The 23,102-nt window shown below is 52.8% G+C and overlaps 1 protein-coding gene across 2 annotated transcripts; it reads right to left on the bottom strand.

Moving 5' to 3' along the window:
* Window positions 1-1,051: 1,051 nt before the first annotated feature.
* MYLK2 (myosin light chain kinase 2) lies at window positions 1,052-16,284 on the bottom strand. Of its 2 annotated transcripts, none has more exons than XR_012419232.1 (13): window positions 16,234-16,284; window positions 16,030-16,129; window positions 15,119-15,539; window positions 13,949-14,244; window positions 12,096-12,201; window positions 11,330-11,423; window positions 8,972-9,081; window positions 8,748-8,889; window positions 4,844-4,914; window positions 4,164-4,719; window positions 3,873-4,025; window positions 3,592-3,724; window positions 1,052-2,009 (listed from the first exon to the last, which is right to left on the bottom strand). XR_012419232.1 is itself a non-coding variant. In XM_045362712.2 (13 exons), exons 2-13 carry the CDS (start codon window positions 16,079-16,081, stop codon window positions 1,929-1,931), a joined length of 1,788 nt encoding a protein of 595 aa, XP_045218647.1. In that variant the 5' UTR covers window positions 16,082-16,129; window positions 16,234-16,284; the 3' UTR covers window positions 1,052-1,928. The 2 variants fall into 2 exon arrangements, 1 of the variants encoding a protein (XP_045218647.1); XM_045362712.2 differs by having other exon boundaries at window positions 4,591-4,719.
* Window positions 16,285-23,102: the final 6,818 nt, after the last annotated feature.

The following is a 23,102-nucleotide window of genomic DNA, read 5'->3' as shown; positions in this document are numbered from 1 at the left end:
ATTAACTGCTGTCTCTGCTCTTCCTGCTGGAACCTCTCTGTTCCCACAGGCCAGCCCCACTTCTCAGTCATCCTCACAGCCAGAAAGGCTGCACCCTATCAGGGTTCAGCTCTCTTGCCCTCTGGGCTTCCCCCAGATGGAGCCTCCCCTGCCCCGCACTGCTGGCCTGGGGTGAGGTGGCTGTGACCACTGGGAAAAAGCAGAGAACAGTCCTCTCCCCTGAAGCCCTCATTGCAGACCCGTCGCAGGCCTGCTAGACCTGACCTCCACCTGGAGACCAGGCTCTCTGCTTACACCCTGTCCTGGTGAGAGGCAGAGTGAACGCATGGACAGAGCCCTGCTCTGGGAGACGGAAAAGTTCCTCTCAAGCCCCAGTCCCTGACTTGTTGAGTGGCATTCAAGTTCCTTCTCTTCTCTGAGCCTCAGTTTCTTCATTTGTGGAGTAAGGATAAGAACATTATCGTTCCCTGAGCCAAGCACAGCCCTGAGTGCCTTAGCTCAGTCTGACTGATGCTGCAGCCATGGCCCCACCCTATGAGGCAGATCCTAGCGCACTCTCTCTGGCTTAGTTTCTCCCTCTGTAAAACAGGAATAATACCTGCCTCGTAAGAATCACCCGAAGCCAGGAGGCGGAGGTTGCATGCAGTGAACCAAGATCACACCACTGCACTCCAGCCTGGGCAACAGAGTGAGACTCCATCTAAATAAATAAATAAACAAACAAACAAATAAATAAAACCTGCCTCGTAACCTTGCTGTGAGGAGTAAATGAGTTAACACACACACAGGTGCTTTAAGTAAAGCTGGGCACACAGTAATCACACACCCAGTGTAGGCTGTTGCTGTGACCGCCCTCTCACAGGTGAGGATACTGAGGCACAACATGCAGAAGCCACCTGCCCACATCATATGCTGTGAAGTCTGGCACCTGAGCCTGCATGGACCACCGCACTATGAGCTAACGGATGTTGCTAAAGTGTCCGGCACACAGTAGGTGCTCAGTGAACTGTGGTCATCGGCGACCTCACACCACTGCAGGCACACACAGAGGGAAGAAGGCCACATCCAACCTGTACATTTATTTACAAGGCACAAGCTGAGAGCAGGTTGGGGGCTGCCCCATGGCCTTCCTACTTCTCCTGGGCCTGCTGACCCCATCATCTGAGGCCATGGGTGATCCCCGAGATGGGGACCCCCAGTGGTTGGGTTGGGCTGGCTTGGCCCTGAGGCAAGCTCGGGGGTGGTCTCCTGTGTCCCCTGGCTTCTCCCCTCCCCCTCCACCAGGCCTGGGCTGGGCGCCCTCTTTCTCACACAGAGTTCCTGTGTGTTGGTGGTCGCAAGGAAGGTGGGTGGGGGCCAGCCTGGGCCAGATGGTGTGGGCTCGGCCTTATCTGCTGGGAGCGGGGAGGCGGCGGGGGCACAGAGGTCCTCTCTCACAAAGCCAGCTCTGTCTCCCCTGGCAGCTGGGCCTTAGGAATCGGCGTTGCGGCCTTCCTGCCCCGCCAGGAGCCTCCCATCCACAACCATAGAAGCCCTACATGCTGAGACCCCCCAGCCATGGCACCCAGGCTAGGAGCAGGCCCAGGCTGAGGATGCTCCCAGTGGGGAAAAGCAGGGGTCACCACGGCGGCAGTTCAAAGACGGGGAGCTGGGGAGGGAACCGGGAGCGGCTTCAACAGGGGCCTGGCGTCTGGGGTGTGGCCGACTGGCTGGAGCCCTGTCTGGGGAGGCCACACTCCGAGGCGGCTCACATCGGGGAAGCGGTCACTGCGCGGGGGCATGGGGAGCCCCGAGCCTCCCAGCCTGGCACAGCCTTGTCCTGGCGAGCCTGCCCTGGGTATCTGGCTGCCTTCTCTGGCCTTCTGGGCTGTGTGGCCTCAGCCCCGGCCACAGTGTGGCTGCGTCCAGGCCTCAGCTGTGCCCAGGGCTCAGACCCCCAGAGCCATCAGTGCCCCTGAGCTGCTGATCTTCTTGAAGCGGTTGGCAGCGCTGACAGCAATGAAGTTTTTCTAGAGAATAGAAGACAGGGAGTCCCAGTTAACACCAGGGCAGGGGGGCAGCTCCAGGGTGTCTGAGCACCCTCTAAGTCCCCTGCAGTCCAGGAGGGTCACAGGCTAGGGAAGGCGCAGTGCCCAAAACGGCCACAGGAGGCGCCATGACATGGCATTGTCCAGGAGTCCTTCCCTCACTCAATGGATAGGTCAGCCAGACCTGAACCGAGGATGACTCCGCTCCAAACACTCCCATGGCTCCAGTTTTGCTCCAAGTAAAACATAAACCTCTTGCCATAGCTGATGAGTCCCTCCACCTCCTGTCCCCCTCTTCCTCTCTGACTTCATTTCTTACGTCCTTGCTCACTCCACTCCATCCATACTGGCCTCCTACCTGTTCCTCAAACTCACCAACTGCACCTCTGCCTCAGGGCCTTTGCACTGGCCCCTCCCTCTGCCTGGAATACTCTTCTCTCAGTATGGGCATGGCTCACCCCTCCCCACCTTCAGGTCTTTGTTCACATGCTTCTCAGTGAGCCCTTCCTGACCCCCCTATTTAGAAGTGCAGGCTGGGCACAGTGGCTCACACCTGTAATCCCAACACTTTGAGAGGCTGAGGCAGGAGGATTGCTTGCCTGAGAACATGGTGAGACCTTATCTCCACAAAAATATCTTTAAAATATTAACTGGACATGGTGGCATGTGTCTGTGGTCCCAGCTACTCAGGAAGCCAAAGGAGAGGATCACTTGAGCCCAGAAGGTCAAGACTGCAGTAAGCCATGATGGCACCACTGTGCTCCAGCTAGTGAGGCAGAGTGAGACCCTGTCTCTAAAAAAATAAAATAAAAAAGTGCAACCTCTCCCCTGGCAGATGGCCCTTATTTTTTTCTAAAACCCTTCTTTAACCCTATTTCCCCAGGGCTCTAGAAAATGCCCCACCTCAGCCGGGCGCAGTGGCTCACACCTGTAATCCCAGCACTTTGGGAGGCCGAGGCGGGCGGATCACAAGGTCAGGAGATCAAGACCAGCCTGGTCAACATGGTGAAACCCTGTTTCCACTAAAAATACAAAAATTAGCCAAGTGTGGTGGTAGGCACCTGTAATCCCAGCTACTTGGGAGGCTGAGGCAGAAGAATTGCTTGAACCCGGGAGGCGGAGGTTGCAGTGGGCCAAGATCATGCCACTGTACTCCAGCCTGGGTGACAGAGTAATACTCCGTATTGAAAGAAAAAAAAAAAAGACAGAAAATGCCCCACCTCCCACCAAAAGTAAGTCCACAAAGACAGATCTTTGTCTCTTTTGTCCACTCCTATATCCCAATGCCTAGAAGTAGCAGATGCTCAAGAAATATTTGAAAAATGAAGGAAGGAAGCCAGAGCCCCAGATGGGTGGGGCTGAGTGGAAGGCTGGGTGGAGGTCTCCACTCCAGGACAGGAGCCAGTCCAGGGCAAAAACAGAAAAGTAAATCCTGTCTTCCAGACAGGGCCCGGCCTGGTCAACAGAACCTGCCAAGGCAGGGATGGTGGAGGCTGGGATCTGGCGCCAGGAGCTCTTCCCACTCCAGAGTCCTCCCTCCTCCCCACCCCGAATCCAGCGGTACCTTCCAGCGCCTCTTCATGAGGTATTTCTTAAGCAAGATCTGGGACTTAAGGCGTCGGTTACAGCGCTTGGCTTTCTCTGCCAGGTTGTTGAGCCAGGGGTGGGCGAGACACTGGGCTGCGCTCATCCGGGCCCTGGGGGAGAGGCAGCATGGTGAGGGTGGGCTGCATGCTCATGAGGCCCCATGGGCTGAGCTGGCCTCTCTACCCGGCTCCTGCCCTGCCAGCACTCAGACACACTAAGGTTGCACACATACAGTTCAGGTTCTGGGGTGAGCCTCACCTCTGGTCCTTGACGATGAGGTTGGAGACAAAGTCTTTGGCCTCATCTGATACGGCCTCAAAGGTCTCTTCGTCAAAGTACCAGTTGCCAGATAGAACGTTGTTTAGGGTCTCTGTGTCATCATCTCCCAGGAAGGGGGAGAGGCCGCTCAGCCTAGAGGGAGGGCATAGCAGGGGGCAGGGAGGTGAGATTGCAGGTGCTGAGTCACCTTCAGGAGGGTAGGGAACAGGGGCAGATCCTAGGAGGCAGCGCCATGTGCTGAAAAGACCCCCAGCCTCTCGTGGGACAGACCTGGGTTTGAATCTGGCTGGGTGACTTTGGGTAAGTCACCTCCCCTCTCTGAGCCTCACTCTTCTCATCTGTAAAATGGGCATAATCATCCCAGCTTCCCAGGTGACAGTGAAGAGGAGGAATGACGAGTGCAAGGTATGTGGTGAAAACATAGGAAATGTCCACTGGCCCCCTGCCCACCCCAGGTCATCCGAGATCTGCTGTCCAGATGCTATGCCTTTATAGGGACCTTGGTTTTTCCATCTATAAAATGGGTACCACGTTCCCCTTTCCTGTTCTCCCTAGCACCCCCAACCCCAGCAGACCTCTGACTGAGGGACTGGGGAGGTGGGACCACCTTACCAGGACCCCAGGGCCAATCTTGGCCTCAGCCGCATTGCCCCCATGCCCCACCAACCCCATAAACATGACCCGCCTCGGAGCTCACAGCATGTAGGTGATCACCCCCATACTCCACATGTCTGTCTTATCGGAGATTTGGTCATAATTCACCACCTCAGGTGACAGGAACTCTGGGGTCCCAAAGTTCACCTTCAGCTTCTCGTTGGGGTTATACCTGGAGGTGAGACCAAGGGCTCAGAGCACAGCTCCCAACCTGTACCCATGCCCCCTCCACCCCACCCCCATTCCCTGCCAACCTCAGAGTCTTGTCTTGCCCTCCCCACCCACCCGGGTAGTACCTCCGTGCCAGGCCGAAGTCAATGATCTTCACCAAATGCCCCGTGGTGTTGACACACAGGATGTTCTCTGGCTGAGGAGAAAGGGGGTGGCCTGGGTTGGCCTCTGACCAGCTTACCCTCCCTCTCCCACCAGGCCCATGCAAGCCCCAGGCTCCCTGAGGCAGAGGTCTAAGCTGCCAGAGTGGGCAGCTGCCAGAGACCCTCCAGCCCTGCCTGTTCTGGGCACAGAGAGATCTTGAAGCAAGTCCCCCAAGAGGGGCTTCTGCGAGGCCTTAAAGCACAGGACCTGCCGTGATGGGGTCAGGTGGGATCCCCTCCGTCTAAGGCCAGAAAGAACCACCACATTCTAGCAGTTCTGAGGATGGGGAAACAAGCCTGTGGAGAGGAGGCATGACTGCCTGCTGCTCCCTGCCCCGGGCTGGGGGGCCAGTGCAGGGCCACCACCAGATACATGAAGCTCCAGAGAGGAGAGAAAGAAGATGCCAGCTCAGTTCCGGAGAGCCTTCCTCTCGGGAACATGGGGCTTCACACCACTCCAGGGTTGCCGGAAGATGAGCTACTCTTGTCTCCCCAGTTAGTGATGATGACGAGCTACAAAACGTAAGGCCCGGTCCACTCACGTTCTCACTTTAGCTCCCCAGTCCTTCCCAAAGATCTAGGAGGCACACGCTGTTACCTTGAGATGAAACTGTGACACTGAGATACTATTACCATCCATTCCCATTTGACAGCTGAGAAAGCTGAGGCTCAGGCACAGAAGTGACTAGGTCACAGTTGCCCAGCAAGTAAGCGACAGAGCCAGGAAATGAACGCGGGACTGACTCCAGCACTGGCCTTGTGATGTTCTGATACCACCACTACAGGGCTGGCTCTTCCAGGCCAGGGACCATCTTCTCCTGGCCTCCTGGGTCCCACCCTCAGGGTCTAACAAAGGCACCCAGTAGGGGCTCAGCCAAGGCTCAGGGGAAACCTGTGTCCCATGCACAAGTGAACACACGGATGACGTTACTGTAAGCCCAGTTCCTCTCTACTCTGGGCCTCCGTTTCCTCTTCCTATCACACAAGGACACAGGACTAATCTGAGGTTGCAGGGTATAAACATTTTTAAGTTAACAATGGTTCAAAGGCAGGAGATTTTGCACAAAAACCCTGAATTCCAGCACCTCCTGAAACACCGGAAGCCCTGGCCACATGGGCCACATGCTTTGGAGCAAGTTGCCACTGACAGCCTGAGATGGGACAAACATCCTCCAGCTCTCCCGTGGTCGCCACCCGCCCCGATCCCTCCCATTCAACATGTTTTTGTTATTTGTCTGGGCTCTGTGGGCATTTGACTTAAGTCCCCCAATGAGACACTTTCTGAAGGCACTTTTACAACTGATAGATTAACTCAGAGTAGATACGAATGATTTTAATAGCTTGGCCTGGTGTCCCACAAAACAGGAAAGAAAAGAAGGTTCCCAGGGTACAAGCACTTGGGGAAATGAAGCAGACTCAAATCTCCTTTCAGAGATTCTCCGTCTCTGAAGGCCCTCAGAAGCCCTGCAGCCAAGAGACCCAGGACATGGCCTGTGGGCTGGAGTGCACTCAACCTACTTGACTGTGAAACACTTTTTTGATGAAAAACATATAGTTATCCCGAAAAAAAAAAACAAAACACGTTTTAGATATAGAGGCTCACGACTGAGCTTCTTCCCAGAGCACTGCATTTTAATTGGGGGACCCTATTCTACCCCAAAGAAATTAGCCTTCACAAGCGAAAGGCAGGCTTCCAATGTTATCATGCAGGCACTAACTGCCCCCAGCTCAGCAAAGGGACCACCATCTGTTCAGTAACTCAGGACTCACCCTTGATCCTTTCTTTTCCTAACCCTCACACATGCAAACCCTCAGCACATCAGATTGGCTCTGTGTCCAAAATGTATCCTCCATCTGGCCCCTTTCCCTCCCCTCCCCAATTGACACTCTGGCTCAAGCCCCCAGCATCTCTCTCCTGGCTTACGTACTCTATCAGCATCTAAATTCTCTGCATCCACTCTGGCCCCACTGAAACCCACCTCCTCACTCTGTTTGTGTCCTCCTCTGTCAGTGGCAGTGATACTAACACGCCTAACCCAGGGAACTGTTGGGAAGATGGCACCCTCACTCAGACAGCATCAGGCACAGAGCAAAACTGGGACAGGTGTTAGAGGCAGCAACAGCATCTCCCTGTCTGCTTCAGAGCTGTGCCGACTTCAATTTCACCCAGTGCGATTCCTCATTACTCTTGTGTATTTTCTCATACACTTTTCATTGCTTAAAGTGACCTATTTAGTTAGTCATTGTTTTATGAATGTCTGTTTCCCCTGGTGGCTCCATGAGACAGGGACCATTTCCTTCATAGTCCCTATGCCTAGCACCAGGCCTTCCAGGAGCAGGTACCCAGCACGTGCTTAACGAATGAATTAAAGAAAATACCCAGCCTGTGCTTATGGAATGAATGAATGAAACTACCATCCACTTTGCTGATGGGTGTTCACATGCCTCCACATTAAGATTCCATGTCCTGCCACTTAACCCACAGCATTAATACCTGCCATCAGGACTGCCAACCCCCTGCACTCCTGCTGCCCTTGCCTGCTCCACACCGAGCTCTGGACAGCTACTGACAACTGACTGGAGTTGCTGCAATGTATAAAACCTATCTGCGGCCAGGCACGGTGGCTCACACCTGTAATCCCAGCACTTTGGGAGGCCGAGGCAGGCAGATCGTCAGGAGTTCGAGACCAGCCTGGCCAAACTGGTGAAACCCTGTCTCTACTAAAAATACAAAACTTAGCCAGGTGTGGTGGCACGCGCCTGTAATCCCAGCTACGTGGGAGGCTGAGGCAAAAGAATTGCTTGAGCCCAGAAGACAGAGGTTGCAGTGAGCCAAGAGCACACCACTGCACTCCAGCCTGGCCCACAGACCAAGACTCTGTCTCAAAACCAAAAGCCTATCTGCTCTTCCTGACCTACTATGTGCATGGTACTGAGCAAGGTCAGAACAGGGATATCAGGCTGGGCACAGTGGCTCACGCCCGTAATCCTAGCACTTTCAGAGGCTGAGGTGGGTAGATCACTTGAGGTCTGGAGTTCGAGATCAGTCCGGCCAACATGGTGAAACCCTGTCTCTACTAAAAATACAAAAATTAGCCTGGTGTGGTGGCAGGTGCCTGTAATCCTAGCTACTTGGGAGGCTGAGGCAGGAGAATCGCTTGAACCCAGGAGGTGGAGGTTGCAGTGAGCCAAGATCATGCCACTGCACTCCAGCCTGGGCAAGAGAGTGAGACTCCATCTCAAAAAAAAAGAAGAGGGATATCAATATTCTTTCATGAAACATTCTTGTTAGCCCCTACCTCATGCACATTGCCGCACTGACGCTATACTTATTTGAGAGCTCTAAGAATGCAGGAATTTTTATGTTTTGTTCACCACAGGATCTTCACCACCTAGAGCATTGCCTGGCATAAAGTAAGCCTTCAAGAAATATTTGTTGATTTTGAATAAATGATCAGACACTCATAGTACCTGTCATCGGCCAACGCTGAGGCAGGTGCTATTGCAACACTTACTAGTCACTTGTCTGTGTGACACATTGAGCTTGGGGCTCACAGGACTGCAAAACGCCCTTTCAACAAATACTTAGTACTAGACTAGAAGTTCCATGAAAGCTGGTGCCATGTCTTCCCCCCTCCCCCTTTGCTGTGTCCCTGGCTCCTGGCATTGGTAAGTATTCCATAAACCCTTTCTGAATCTATGAAGGGAAGGATGGATGAAGGAAGAGAAGGAGGGATGGGAGGGCAGAGGGATGGCTGGTGACAGCACTGATCTCAGGGGGTTGGATGCTGCCCCTGACCCTTCCCAGGAGGCCCCAGTCCAGTACCTTGAGGTCCAGATGCAAAACCCTCATCTTGTGCATGAAGAGGATCCCGTCACAAATCTGCCTGACAAACACCATGGTGTCCACCTCGGTCAGATGGTAGTCCTCATCCACAATCCTCTCGAAGAGCTCTCCGCCCTCGATGCTGTGTGCAGAGACCCCTCCACGGCTTGCTCCATGCCAGCTGGTACCCTCACCCAGCCCCTACCCCAACTTCAGGCACTCACTACTCCATGAACAGGACGATCTCATGCGGAGTCTCGATGGCTGCGTACAGCTGGATCAGATTGCGGTGGTTCAGCTGGTTCATGACCTCGATCTCCAGCAACACCATTTCCTGGGGACCAGGGAAGTCAAGGGTACCAGTTGGACACCATCACTCCCTGCCACCCACCCTCCATACCCACACCCTTGACCAGGCCTGCTAGCCTTGCCCGGATCACTGTTCAGCCTCGTCCTCGCCTCTCTTCTCTCCCCCAGCCCCACATCTGCGGTCCTCACCACTCCAAGTCATGCCTGCTGAGACATCTTCCCTCTGCCGGCTCTTCTCCTGAGTACTGGCATGCCAAGGGCTCCATCCTCCCCCCTCACCGCTTCCCTCTCTCTGCTCTCTCCCTGGGCATCTGCATCAAGTCTCATGACTTTACATTTTATCCAAAGTCATCAATTTCCAAATACATACCTCAACCTCTGAGCACGCCATTGAATTCTAGACTCCAATATCTCTGTCTATTTACCTTCGTTGTCTAATAGACATCTCAAATCTATCATGTCCAAAATTAGACCCTAGACAACGTCCCTTCCCCACAATTGAGTTGCTCTTGGCTTGCCTGGCAGCAAAAGTACTCCCACGCTTCGCCCAAGGGTGCAGGACAAAAAGTTACGAGCCATCCTAAGTTCTTCCCTTACTCTCACACCCTCACACCCCACCTCCAACCCAACTCTTCAACATCGTCTACCTTCAAGCTAGATTATACATCCAGTCATTCTCACCTCCTCCACCACTGCCTTCCTAGTTTAAGACACCATTATTTGTCACTTTCAGAAAGTCGTAAGCCAGCTGTCACATCGGTAGGCTGATATATCAGCTATAATAGGAATACTTACACCATGGGAAATGGCAAATGCTGTAAATCGGGCCTCTCTCCACACCTGCCCTACCCAGATTCAATGGTTAAACACTAACCCTTGTTTCACTGGCGGAATGGCTCCCCTTCTGCCTTTACCCACTCCTTCATTCAGGTCTCACCTCGCATACCTCTTTCTCAGAGAGGACCGATCTCACCTCCCTATGTAAAAGGGCCCTCATCAGCCCCGTACCCCCTCTACCCTACCTGGCTTTATTTTCCTTCCTAGCGCTTCTCAGCACCTGATGCCAGGCCTTTTTTTCTTTTCTCCCTTTTTTTTTTTTTTGCTTTATGTTTTAATTGTCTCTCCCTCCACTCTAACATGTCAGCCCATGAGGGCGGGGGTGTTTTTATTTCACTGGCATTTCCCCAGCCCCTGACCCAGTAGATGGCAGAGGAAAAGTGCTCAATAGTTAACAACTGATAACTGACTCCAGTTAATTGAGCCGCAGGTAGGTGCTGAGCATCTACGCTGAGCCAGAGCCTATGATAGAGGCCTGGGACCCAGGAGTCAATAATACAGATCCAGGCCCTGTGAGTGGAAGAGACAAAGAAGGACATTATCACATAGAAAATGCACTCCTTCCAGTGTGCTTAGAGCCATGATGGGGACCCAGGGCTAGAGCGACTAGAGCTGCTTCTCATGCTCTCGCTGGGAGCAGGCCTGTGCCCACACTGCGGTTTCTGTCTGGGATACCTAGACCCTCACTCCCCGGCACCTCCTGCTATCTCTGGCCCTCAAGCCTTTCCTCCCGTAGTCCCCTCTGCCTGAAACTCTGCCCCTGCCTTCTCTACTGGAACGTCTCCTCATTCCTCAAAGCCCTCACTCAAAAGTCAGTTGGTCCAGGAAGTTTCCCTGACCCCTCAGCCTGAGCCAGAAGCTCTCTTGAACCCTCACATGCTACCCCCAGTTTCCCTGAGTGACAGCTCTGGTCATACCAGGTTGCTATTACCTCCTCACATAGCAGACTCCCTCACTCTACCTGCCTGCATTCTTTCATTCCTTGAACAAATGCTGCTCGTGGCCTCCTCTGAACCTAGCCCAGGCTGTGGGTGCTAGAGGCAAAGCTCTAGACCAGGCTTGTTTACCTTGGCATCAGTTTCCTGAGGGTGGGGACCACACCCACTTCACTCCAGGACCCTGAGTGCCCAGCACAGGGCCTGGCCCAGAGCCCACACTCATCAGTGTTTGTTGAATTGAACCAGAGGGCATGAATATCCCATGCCTAAAAGGGGAAGTCCATAGATAAGTTCAGTAACTGAAGTATCTGGTTATGGATAGGGTCCTCAGGCCTCTCCTGCAGGGCTGTCCGTCCATCTATCTGTGTAGTATTTTCACTGCAACAAACTCCCATAACAGGCCCCGGGTTCAGCAGCACCGGTGGAGGGAGGCGAGAGGTGCCCACTCCAAGGATCCCCTCCCCATCCTGGGCAGATACCACTCCCCCACCTCACTACCTTGTCTTTGGGAGTCTGTTTCTTGATGACCTTGGCTGCCAGCTTGAGGCCTGTGGCTTTCTCCTTGCAGGTACAGACTGCCCCAAACTTGCCACTGGAAAGAGAAGAGGCTGTAAGGGGACCCCAGAGCCCACCGGGGTCAGTGGCATCCTTTGCTCTGTTCCTAACTTGGTCCCAGACCCAGTGGTGCCTCTGGATCCCCTTTGGTGAGACGGGAGCACTCACCCCAGCCAGCCCTGACTCCCTCCTGAAGCTGTGAGCTGTTCTGCCAGGACAATGGCTGAAGCAGGTTCTTTGAACCACACAAACCACGTGCACAGGAAGGGCAGGCATGTAGGGAGGATGGCCCTGGGATGCGACCCTTAGAGGTTTAGGGCAGGCAGGCCCTGGGCCCTGGGGGAGGGCACCTTCAGGCAGAGGGAGGATCTGCAGAGGTACAAGACTGAGTCAGGGCTTTTTACAAAGCAGGAATCACCATGAGGGGGTCAGTGTGGTGCCTGGAGCTGAGACAGACAGGAAAATGTTGTGTATTTCCTGCGGAAGCACTGAATGGCTGACGGTGTGTCTGAGTAAGTGACAGCAACACTGAGTGCACATCAGCATGTGACAGCTACACACAGTGTGTGTCCCACACAGAGGTGAACGTGTCCACGTGGCCATGTCTAAGTGGGGTGCGTGTCTGGGCCTTGCACAGGGGAAATGTGAAGCCACAGGAGCCTGGCGCGCTCTCTGTCCATGAGTGCCCAGCTGGGGTCCCAGATCTCACCCTCCGAGCGCCTCCTTGGAGTTCATACTGAATTCACTGCTGACATTTCCGGTCCTCAGCTCCACCATGCGGTGAGGGAAGGGGGCCGGGGGTGGCGGGCAATCATCTGGGGGACAGATCACAGCCCTCATGGTCCGTGCCAGGGGCTGCTGAGGATTCCCCTTGGCACCACCCCCTCCTGCTGGCCTGGGCCCCATCCGGGGAAGTTAAGCTCACCAAGTGATACCTGGGAGACACCTGGCTCCAGGATAGGGGCTATGAGGCCCAGTTTCCAACGTCAGTTCTGCCACCAACACAACACCCCTATCAGAGAGGACCCAGTTTCTCCTGGCAGAACAAGCGGGATGGGAGCTTGGCTTTTCTGAACCCTCTGCACTATAAGGCACGAGGACTCCATCCCGAGCTATCTGCATTTCCACCAAAAACAATCAAACACAGCAGCTATAAAGCGGAATGCCGGGCAGTGGGGTTGCTATGTCTGAATGATGGGGTAGGTGGTGGGACCTGCCCACCCGCCATTCTAGTAACACCATAAGCTGGCCAGACCGCCTATGGCGCGGCGGGACCAGGGACTGGGCTGTTTGGTGGGGAGAGGTCGCCACCTAGCGGCAAGTGTGGTTTACCGCTCGCCCTGAAGGCTGGCAGGGCGGCAGGCTGTCCTCGGGAAATGAAACCTCTTTATAAATAGCAAGAGGCGGCAGGGAAGCCGGGCTGGTGATAAATCAGACGGCCTTTGGAGGTGGTTCAGATCCCGTCACCCTAGGATGCAATTTCGGGGCGGGGCGGAGGTCTCTGCGGCTGCTAGGGGCGGAGGCAGGGCTCCTGGCTGCCGCCCAGCCGCCAGGTCCTCCCACCCTGTCTGGGTGGCACGGTGCCGCTCACCAGTCAGGCTGGCGGGTCTCCCAGGGCACTTCAGTCTGGAGGCAGGGGGGCATCAGGACACTCTGGGCTCTCCTGACCCCATCTCACCCCACCCCCAGCCCTGCCGCACCCCTGCCCAGGCCCTTTCCCTATTCACCTGCTGGCTAAGCTCACTCACGCTCGGTGCTCTCTGCGGCCCACGAACAAGCCACGGGCTGCTTGTTTAATCATCAATGAAGGCCACTCCACAGTACTGCCCCACTGCACATGCCCAGCTTCCTTGGTCACTGCTCCCACACACAGGCACCTGTGCTCCTCAACTCATGAGCCCTCTATAGCTCCCATGACCCCACCCCACTATGCAGTTTAGCTACTAAGCCTGGCATTTGAGCCCTTCTACAGATTGACTCCAAATTCCATAGACCAGAGAGTTTATGTTGCTCCAATAATCTGCCTGATTTTTCTTTTTTTTAACCCCATTTTAGTCAAAGTAGAAAAAGTCAAAAGTGGGTTCTGGAGTCTGGGTGGACTGACAGGTTCAAATCTTGTCTTCACTGGATATTTCTGGGAACTTCATTTTCCCTTTTCTGAGCCTTCCTTTCCCCACCTATCAAAAGGGAATACCAAATTTAAGAGTAAAAATAAATTTTAAAAAATAAGATTGAAAAAAGCCAGGCATGGTTGTACACGCCTGTAGTCCCGGCTACTCGGTAGGCCGAGACAGGAGGATCACTTGAGGCTGAGAGTTTGAAGCCAGCCTGGGCAACATAGCAAGATCCTGTTTTTTAAAACAAATGAATGAATAAGTATTCATTAAAAAGGGAATACTTTCTGGAGTTGTGTGACCCTTAGATGAATGGGCCTGGGTAAGGCATGGCTCAGGGCAGTTCAGACCGCCGAACAGGAGACTTGGGACTGACAGCCCCCTTCCCTCCCCATGGCCCCAGGACAGCCCCAGCCCCCACCTGCCCCCAAATCTGGAAGCAACCTACCCAAAATCTGGAAGCAGTCCTCCTCCCTGGCTGTGAGACAGAGGGCCTGCCCCACCTCGGATTTCTCTGAGGGAACAGCCTGGAACTCGATCCCTCTTGAGGTGTCCCCTTGCACCTCAGCCTGGCCAGCCTGGCCTGGGGTTTTCTCTCCCACTTCCTTCTGGCTCTCTGCCAGGATGCTCTTTCCTTCTGCCTTGGCTGGCCTGGGATCCGTGGGGCCGTGGGTCATGGGCACCCCTTCAAAGGTGAGCTCTGATGCCTCACTTAGGGGCTTCTTGGCCAGCAGCTTCTCAGAACTAGAAGGTGAGAACACAGAGGTGAAGCCCTCAGCGGCCACAGCCTGTGGCCTCAGGCAAGTCTCAATGCAATCTGCAGAGCTAATCCAACCCCATCCCAAATGCGTGGTGTAATACAGCTAAATTCACTTGGCACAAAATCAAGGGATGTGGTCATTATCTTGACTACCAACGTACTAATAAATCATTAATAACTATTAATAGGATTGTTGATATGGTTAATCATCATGTGGATACAACTAGGGAGTTATGTAGCTCTTGATTCATAAAATCTGTTGTGATATAATTAACACATAATTACCAAATTGATATGGTGTTATTATTGTGGCTTACAATATATCATTAATGACCTCATTAGCATTCAGGTAAGTATAACTGATTGCATCACAGATGTGCTATATTATGGTTATGAAAATATTGTCAGTGATCCTCCTATCTGGTTATTAGTCATCTTTTCATATCTTACCAATAATTATATTAAGAAGAACAGGAAAATGCTGGATGTCCTAGGAAACACACAGCCTTTTGCCTGACACCTTTAGCCTTTCTGCCTGACATCTCAATCCTGCCCTTGGCTAGACCCAAGCCCATGGAGTAAGGGGAACTCTGGACCCCAGAAGCCTAGAGAAGATATGTTCAATCTAGACGGTCTTTGAGGGTCTTATTCCAGCCTTCTACGAATTATGGCAAGGTTCTGGTTCCTGCAGGGGACAAGGTGGTAGATGCAATGCGCAGGACAGAGGAAACTGAATGTCAGAACTATCATTCCCAGCACCGAATGTGATGACGACCATGACTAAGACAAGGGAATTAAGCAGGAACCCTAGGGTAGGAGCCACAGGACCCCTCCCCACTCCCAGGAGGGGATATTCACCTGGAGATGATGGCGGGACAGCTGGGGCTATGCAGAAAGGCGGGTGAGCCCCTCCTGGCTGCTGCTTGGCCCTCTGCTGCCTTCTTGCCCACCCTGGGCTCTCCAGGATCCTGGCTGCCTGAGGCTCCCTCTTCAGCCTTGGGCTTCTTGACACTGGTCTCTGGCGTTGCAGTCTGCTGGGGCAGGGCTGCCGGGGGCCCAGCACTGCCCTCCGCAGGCCCCCCGCCCCTGTCACCCTCTCCCTCGGGGCCTTGGCTGCTAGTTGAGGGTTGGGCCAGGGTACCATCCCCTTTCTCTGGGGCAGGGGCTTTGGCATCTTTCTTCAGGGTGGGTGGATCGGGAGTTTTCTTTGGGTCTGGAGGGCCAGGGTCTTTCCCTGTACCCAGGGGTCCTTCACCTGCAGGACCTTTAGGTGCCTTGTCTGCAAAGGAGGTGAGATACCCATCAGGATCCACCCTCCTTTCCCTCCCTCCCCACCCAGGCTGGGCAGAGACCAGCTCTGGGCCCAGGTTCCCACCCAGGCAACAACTTGCAAATGCTTGTCCCACTGAGTCTCTGGGGCCACTTGAAGGCCCCTAGAGATGAGCTGCTGCGACTTTGGAGGGCCTCTGTGGGAGGCTTCCGGCCCTTTGGGTGGGCCTTGGTAGCCCCCATCATCCTTGCCCTGACTGTTTAGGCGCATCCCCAGTAGCCATCCCTGGTGGCTTCACATTTTCCTGGTCTCTCCAGTAAGGGCTTCATACAGGCCCTGGACCCAGCCCAACCCTAGCCAGAGATTCCTCTGTTTCTGGATCCCCCATGCACCATGCAAAGGCTGGGGCACAGAACTCCCACTGAGGAACCTGCCCAGCCCTGGATTCAAAACCCCCCTTCCCAAGCTCCTCCCTCCATCTCCTGCCCCAGCTTGGCACCTGTTGACGGGTTCTGAATTCCCAGCTCAACTGCTCCATTTTCTGTCGCCATGAGGTAGGGAGGCGTGTGCTGCTGCTTGTCTAACTCAAGTCTTTCTAGCTGCAGAAACAAGAGCGGGGTGTGTCAGGCTGTCCAATTTCCCCTCTCGTCTGGCTGCAGTGAGACAGGAAACCGAGGCCTGCTAACTGAGGGGAGAGAGGTACCTGGAGTAGAGAGGGGCAACCTGGTGGCCGTCTGTCTCCCAGCGGCTGCTCAGGAGCAGTCCCGGGCAGTTGTAAGGGATTGGGCCTGGTGGGCAGAGGCGGAGGCAGGGGTGTGGGCAGTGGAGGCGGGGACGGAGGAGAGGATCTCTTACACCAGGGGCCATGCAGCTAGGACTGCCACCACCTGTCACTCTTGGCCCCCGTTCAGAGGACACGGCATTCTTCCCATGGCCCGACTGGGGGGAGAATGATGTTGGAACAAGCGAGAAGAGAAAAGGGAGGGGTATCTGGGGTGCTGGGGGAGCAGCCCTTTCCCCAGGCCTTGCTCAGTATCCCTGACTTGGACAGGATCAGAGGGGGCCTGGAAGAAGGGGAGTACTCAGGTAGGCCTGAAGGGCAAGAGTGTCCCCAGGCTGAGCCCTGGCCTCCCACCTGTGTGCTACATCTCCTGGGGCTCCCCAGAACCTGGCTAGAGCCACGAAGTCCCAGGGATGATCTCCCTGACCCTAGTGCCCAGCTCTGTGCCCCGACATCTGGACCTGCTTGGATCATCTTTGGGTAAGAAATTGTCTCAGGGGCACTTGCTCAACACGTCCCTAGGCCTAGAAGCTGTTTCTTTTGAAACTGTCCTTTTCTTGGGCTCCTGAGTAGGCATGGGAGATGGAGAGTGCTCTGTGCCCCTCCCCCGAGCTCATCCAGTTCTCACCCATGACCCACATGGAAGAACGGGGCTGGCAGAGAGTCTTTTCAAGGATCCTCCACTAAAGTGTTCAAGATGGGATGGGGACAGCTCTGATCCAAGGAGCCTTCCATCACCCAGAGCCTTTCTCAAAGGGGGCCCTTGAGAACTGGCCAGACCTGGGTGCATTAGAAGTAGCTCTAGAGGCCCGATGCAGTGGTTCACACCTGTAATCCCAACACTTTGGGAAGCTGAGGCAGGAGGATCACTCAAGGCCAGGAGTTGGAGACTGGCCTGGGCAACATAACAAGACCTCGTCTTTATACTTTAAAAAGTAAAATAAAATGAAGTAGCTGTAGAGTGGTTATCCAGGTGTAGGTCCCGACTACAGCAAACCAGTCACTTCACTCCATGGCCTCGGCTCCTCTATCAAATGGGAAGCCAATGGAAAAACGCTGGATGAGAGAAAGGAGGGAGAATGCAGCCCCCCTAAGCAGTGGGGAAATAGGGACCTATAAAAAAAGATTGAGGAAGCTGTTAATGAACTGACAAAAAGCAACCACCAAAGTGGGGGGAATAAAAAAAGCAAGGTGCAAAGTAGCATGTAGAGTGTGCTATTGTTTGTGCAAAGAAAAAGGGGGGGATGAATAATATATAATATTTCACTTTATACACATAAGAATTTATTTGGAGGCCGAGACGGGCGGATCACGAGGTCAGGAGATCGAGACCATCTTGGCTAACACGGTGAAACCCCGTCTCTACTAAAGAGAAGTACAAAAAAACTAGCCGGGCGAGGTGGTGGGCGCCTGTAGTCCCAGCTACTCGGGAGGCTGAGGCGGGAGAATGGCGTAAACCCGGGAGGCGGAGCTTGCAGTGAGCGGAGATCCCCAGCCTGGGCGACAGAGCGAGACTCCCTCTCAAAAAAAAAAAAAAAAAAAAAAAAAAGAATTTATTTGGTAGGATAAGCAAGGAACTGGGGCCCAAGGGTGGGAGGGAGACATCACTGTATATACTTTTCTTTTTGAACCATGAACTGTGTGAACAGGTTACTATTCAAAATGAGTGGGTTGTTTTGTTTTGTGAGCTAATGTCAAGGGTTTTTGGTATAAGCTGGTAAAAACCATAGTTGGAGCTCCTTCCCCAGTCTTGACTACTTCTGCTCTGCCTGGCCCTCCTCTCCAGGCCCAGTCCTCCTCTTCTCCATTTCTCTTCTTTAAGGTCCAGTTAACAGTCTGCCTCTTCCAGGAAGCAAAAGTAACAGCTGATGCCTATACAGCACTGACCACGTGCCTGGCCTTGCTCTGCATGCTCTCATGTTGATCCACCCAAGTGGTCTTCAGAAGAACCCAGTGTGGTAGGTACTAGAGAGATGGGGAAACTAAGGCATGGAGAGGTTATGTAATTTACTCAAAGTCACACAGCTTGGAAGGGGCTGAACTGAGCTCTGCACCCAGGTCCCCTGCAGAAAGGGAGCTCTCACGTGCTGAGCACCTGTCATTTGTTTTAGCCATCTTGCCTTTAAGCATCATCTTGATGATAACTCTGTGGGGAGCGCTCATCCCATTTTCTGGATGAGGACGAGGAGAGTTAAAGGAATCAGCAAGGACGGGAGTTGAGCTTGGAATGTCATTCTTCAAAAACTCCAAAGTCCTCTTCCTTTCCTAAAACGTCCCAGCCTGTGCCTCGACCCCTTCTCCCTGCTGAGTAATCCCTTTGTGGATCTTGCAGCATTCAAAAGGTGGAAATGTTTCCTATCCATGCCGATCATCAGAACCTCCGGGCCCTCTATCTGGCCCAGAGCATGTTCTAGTTTAATTTGGAATGTTGGGTCCCCTGCTTCTGGCCTCCCCGCAGTGCCCCAGCTGATCCCACCATTGGTTGACACTGTCTGGAAGCCCCCTCAAGGCCAGTGGCTAAACACATCCCCAGCACAGAGTGGACTTGCCCGTAAGTGTCTGATGAGTAAATAACTGATTGACCAGAAAGCTCTAGACTGGTGTTTGTGGAGTTACTTCCCTATGCTGGACCTTGCTGGCGTCTCCTTGTTATTATTGTGGTTATCAATTCCAGTCATTTATTGAGTGCCCACCAAGGGCCAGGCCTGACCATGCCAAAGATCCAGCTCCCTGGATCCTCAGAAGGGACTGTAGGGGCCAAGTGTTAGACCATTTAAAGGTGTGGAAACTGATGCTCAGACAGGGAAGTGGCTTGTCCCCACAGTCACTCAGCTAGTGAGTGGCTTAAAATTCAAATCCAGAACCACCTCCCAATGACACCAAAATCCAGGCTGAGACAACTTCAGGGGCATTAGTGCTACTTTTGTTATAATTATTATTCTCGAATAATAACTCTTATTGAATTCTTCCTAAAATGGACCAGGCACTGGAGTAAGCAGCTTCATGAGTATCCTTCCGTCAATTCTTACAACTCCCTACCATGCAGTGATTAGGAGATCTGTCAATGAAGCACTGCGACCAGTAACTGTGAGCTTGGAACAATGCCTTCACTTGTTTCCTCATCCTTAAGGAGAGCACCTGCCTCCCAGGAGGTAGACAAAGCATTAGAACAGAGTGTGTGAGCATAGCGAGTGCTGTATAAATGTCAGCTCTTTCATCCCCATTTCACAGAAGTGATGGGAAAACTGAGTCACAGGACAAAGTCACAGAGTTGGGATTGGACCCATCTAACCCAAGGCTCTGCTCATAACCGCTCTGCCCCATTGCCTTCCTCTCACAGTATGGCTGGGAGCATTTAGCCAGCACACATGTAAAGAGTGCCCAATGGCACAGGACCTACAGCACTGTGGGGGCCTGATAATGTTGTGGACACCCCAGGTAGAGGGTTCAACTGTTCCCGCCAGCTCCCCTGCAGTGCCTCCCACTGGGATGAGAGTCTGGCCTGGTTCCGAATCTACGGAATTGCCTGCTCCAACCAGCTGCTCCCTGGGAGTCCCCAAGTTTCTCAGCACTCCCTTGGAGGCACAGGGGTGGGGCATGGGGAAACTTCCTCCACCACCTAGGGGCTGCCAGAGCCCCTGCCTACCCTTAAGAAGGGGCTTCCCCACCCTGCACCAGCTGTGCAGACACCCTCTCTGCCTCTACATGGGCAAGACAGGAAGTGGGGCAATGCCAAGACCAATTAAACCCGCCAGGGGAATTAAGGTCAGCAGGATGCAATTATGCCTGTTGGATTTAACAAGGCCAGAGGGAAGGTTTCTCCAGCCAGAGTTCACGGCTCCTTAGGCCTCTTGCCCTGCGTAGCTCTGCCTTCCAGGAGCCTAGGCTTCTAGGCTCACCTAGCTCTGGAAGAATGTGTTGGGAGTGAAGGGGTTAACACCACCCTAGCGCTGCTTCCTTGGCTCTGGAGAGGAAATCAGTCCAGCCAAGAGGCTTTAAAAGGACCTGTTCAGAGAAGACATGCCCAGTCTGACCCTCTCCCTGCTCAGCTGTGATGGAAAATCCAAAGAGTTGAGCAATAACCTTTCTGACTCCAAAGAGAGCAGCCAATTCCCCTCACAGCCTTCCCTCTGCTCCCATTTGAGAGCCACTCAAGACTGCATTAGCACGTTGTTTTCTCTTGCCCTCTCCCACCTTGGACCCCTGAGCCCAGGGCCTTGGCAGGACCTCTCAGGTCTCTGGAAAAGCCCTAGGTAAGGTCGCTGTCCTTATAGCAAACCTTGTCCTTCCAGCCAAGCTAGTAAGCAGAGATCTGTGGGCATTCTGTGTGCGAACTGGATATAGATTTCTCTGAAAACGCAATTGACACACTGTTCCATCCCACAATTGTAGAATCTTATTGCTAAGATTATTTACTGGAGGCTCTACTGTGACAAGGACTAAACTGGTCACTCTGGGGACAGAGAGATGAAATTGGGGGAGAGCTATAGAATCATGGCATGTTACATTTTAGGTGAAAAAAGACTATAAAAATCAACTATGCCTGTAACCTAGCATGTTAAGAGGCCGAGGCCGGAGGATAACTTGAGCCCAGGAATTCAAGACCAGCCTTGGCCAACATAGTAAGACCCCATCTCTGCAAAAAAATTTAAAAATTCTCCAGGCATGGCAGTGCACACCTGTGGTCCCAGCTACTCAGGAGGCTGATGTAGAAGGATTGCTTGACTCCAGGAGCTTGAAGCTGCAGTGAGCCATGATTGTGTCACTGCACTATGGCCTGGGTGACAGGGTGGGACCCTGTCTCAATAAATAAATTAATTAAATAAAAATCAGCCATGGAGTGGGATCCTTTTCGTTCAAAATATTTACAAAGAAGATGTCTGGAGGGATATAAACGGACATATTAACAGGCGTACGAAGAGAGATTATTTTTATTCTTTATTCATCTAGATTTTCCAATTTTTTTGGAAATGACTCTTGTAACTCTTAATCAGATCAATAATTCCAAATATATCAATGTGGACACAGATTTCTTCACAGAGAAAATGGTAAGAGCTATAAAACACCATAGAAGGACTTCTTGGCTCAGGGCCTCAGAGAACTCGCAATTCAGCTACTGCAGGGTTTTCTCAGTGCCTAAGCCCCACAGTTGGCTTAAAATGAAGCCTCCTGGATGGGCGAAGTGGCTCACGCCTGTAATCTCAGCACTTTGGGAGGACAAGGCAGGCGGATCACTTGAGGTTAGGAGTTCAAGACCAGCCTGGCCAACCTGATGAAATGCCATCTCTATGAAAAATATAAAAATTAGCCGGGCATGGTGGTGGGCACCTATAATCCCAGCTACTCGGGAGGCTGAGGCATGAGAATCGCTTGAACCCAGGAGGCAGAGGTTGCAGTGAGCTGAGATTGCACCACTGTACTTCAGCCTGGGCAATAGAGCGAGACTCAGTCTCAAAAATAAAAATAAAATAAAATAAAAAATGAAGCCTCCTTGGAATTAGGCCCCAGAAATGTCTATAAACCAGCATTTCAGGTGATTTTTCATGCACATCCAAGTTCAAGAACTGCCAGGTCAGAGAGCCAGCTCTCTAGAAAGCATCCTGAGAGCCTTGGAAGAAGAAACAGCTTTGAGGCACTGTCCTGACAGTCACCCTGGTGCAGTCAATGGACAGCTTCCAAGATTCATATGCCTATAACCTGGGGCCACACTTCTCAACCCTGATGCACACTGAAAACACCTAGAGAGTGTCTACCACTCTCGAAGTCTGAGCCCCTTCTGAGCTCAGACCAATTAAATCAGAACATTTGGAGTGGAGCCCAGAATGTTGGTATTTTTTAAAATCTCCCCAAAAGATTCTGATGTGTGGCAGGATGAAGAGCCATTGCTCTGAGGCTTTCCTAGGACAGGAACTTCATTTTCTTTTTTGTTTCTGTTTTTTTGAGCCAAAGTCTCGGTCTTTCACCAAGGCTGGAGTACAGTGGCGCAATATCTGCTCACTGCAACCTCTGCCTCCTGGGTTCAAGTGATTCTTCTGCCTCAACCTCCTGAGTAGCTGAGATTACAGGTGTACACTACCATGTTCAGCTAATTTTTTGCATTTTTAGTAGAAACAGGATTTCATCATTTTGGTCAGGCTGCTCTCGAACTCCTGACTTCATCCACCCTCCTTGGCCTCCCTATAATCCCAAAGTGCTAGGATTATAGGCGTGAGCCACCGCGCCCAGCCAGAAACTTCCATTTCTGTTTCCCTTGAATGCCCTCCATCATAAGGTAGGAAATAGTAGTACACACAGCAGGTATTCTTTCTGACTGGTGCTGACCGGGTACCTCATCCCAATATCTGAGACCCTTGGAGTCCAGATGCCAGTGCAAACCAGATGCAGACTACATCACATTCGATTTTGTATCCCAAGTACCTAGTACGATACATGGTACTGTTGTGGTTAGTAGTAATAGCCACTAACATTCATTGTGTATTTACAATGTGTCAGACAGAAATATTAACTCTTGGCCAGGCGCGGTGGCTCACGCCTGTAATCCCAGCACTTTGGGAGGCCGAGGCGGGCAGATCACAAGGTCAGGAGATTGAGACCACGGTGAAACCCCGTCTCTACTAAAAATACAAAAAATTATTTTGTATTTTTAGCCGGGCGCGGTTGTGGGCGCCTGTAGTCCCAGCTACTCGGGAGGCTGAGGCAGGAGAATGGTGTGAACCCGGGAGGCGGAGCTTGCAGTGAGCCGAGATCGCGCCACTGCACTCCAGCCTGGGCGACAGAGCGAGACTCCGTCT

The sequence above is a fragment of the Macaca fascicularis genome, chromosome 10, assembly GCF_037993035.2.
Source record: "Macaca fascicularis isolate 582-1 chromosome 10, T2T-MFA8v1.1".
Classification (NCBI taxonomy): Eukaryota; Metazoa; Chordata; class Mammalia; order Primates; family Cercopithecidae; genus Macaca; species Macaca fascicularis.
The sequence above is the reverse complement of the archived record's forward strand: the minus strand, read 5'-3'. Positions and strand labels throughout refer to the sequence as shown.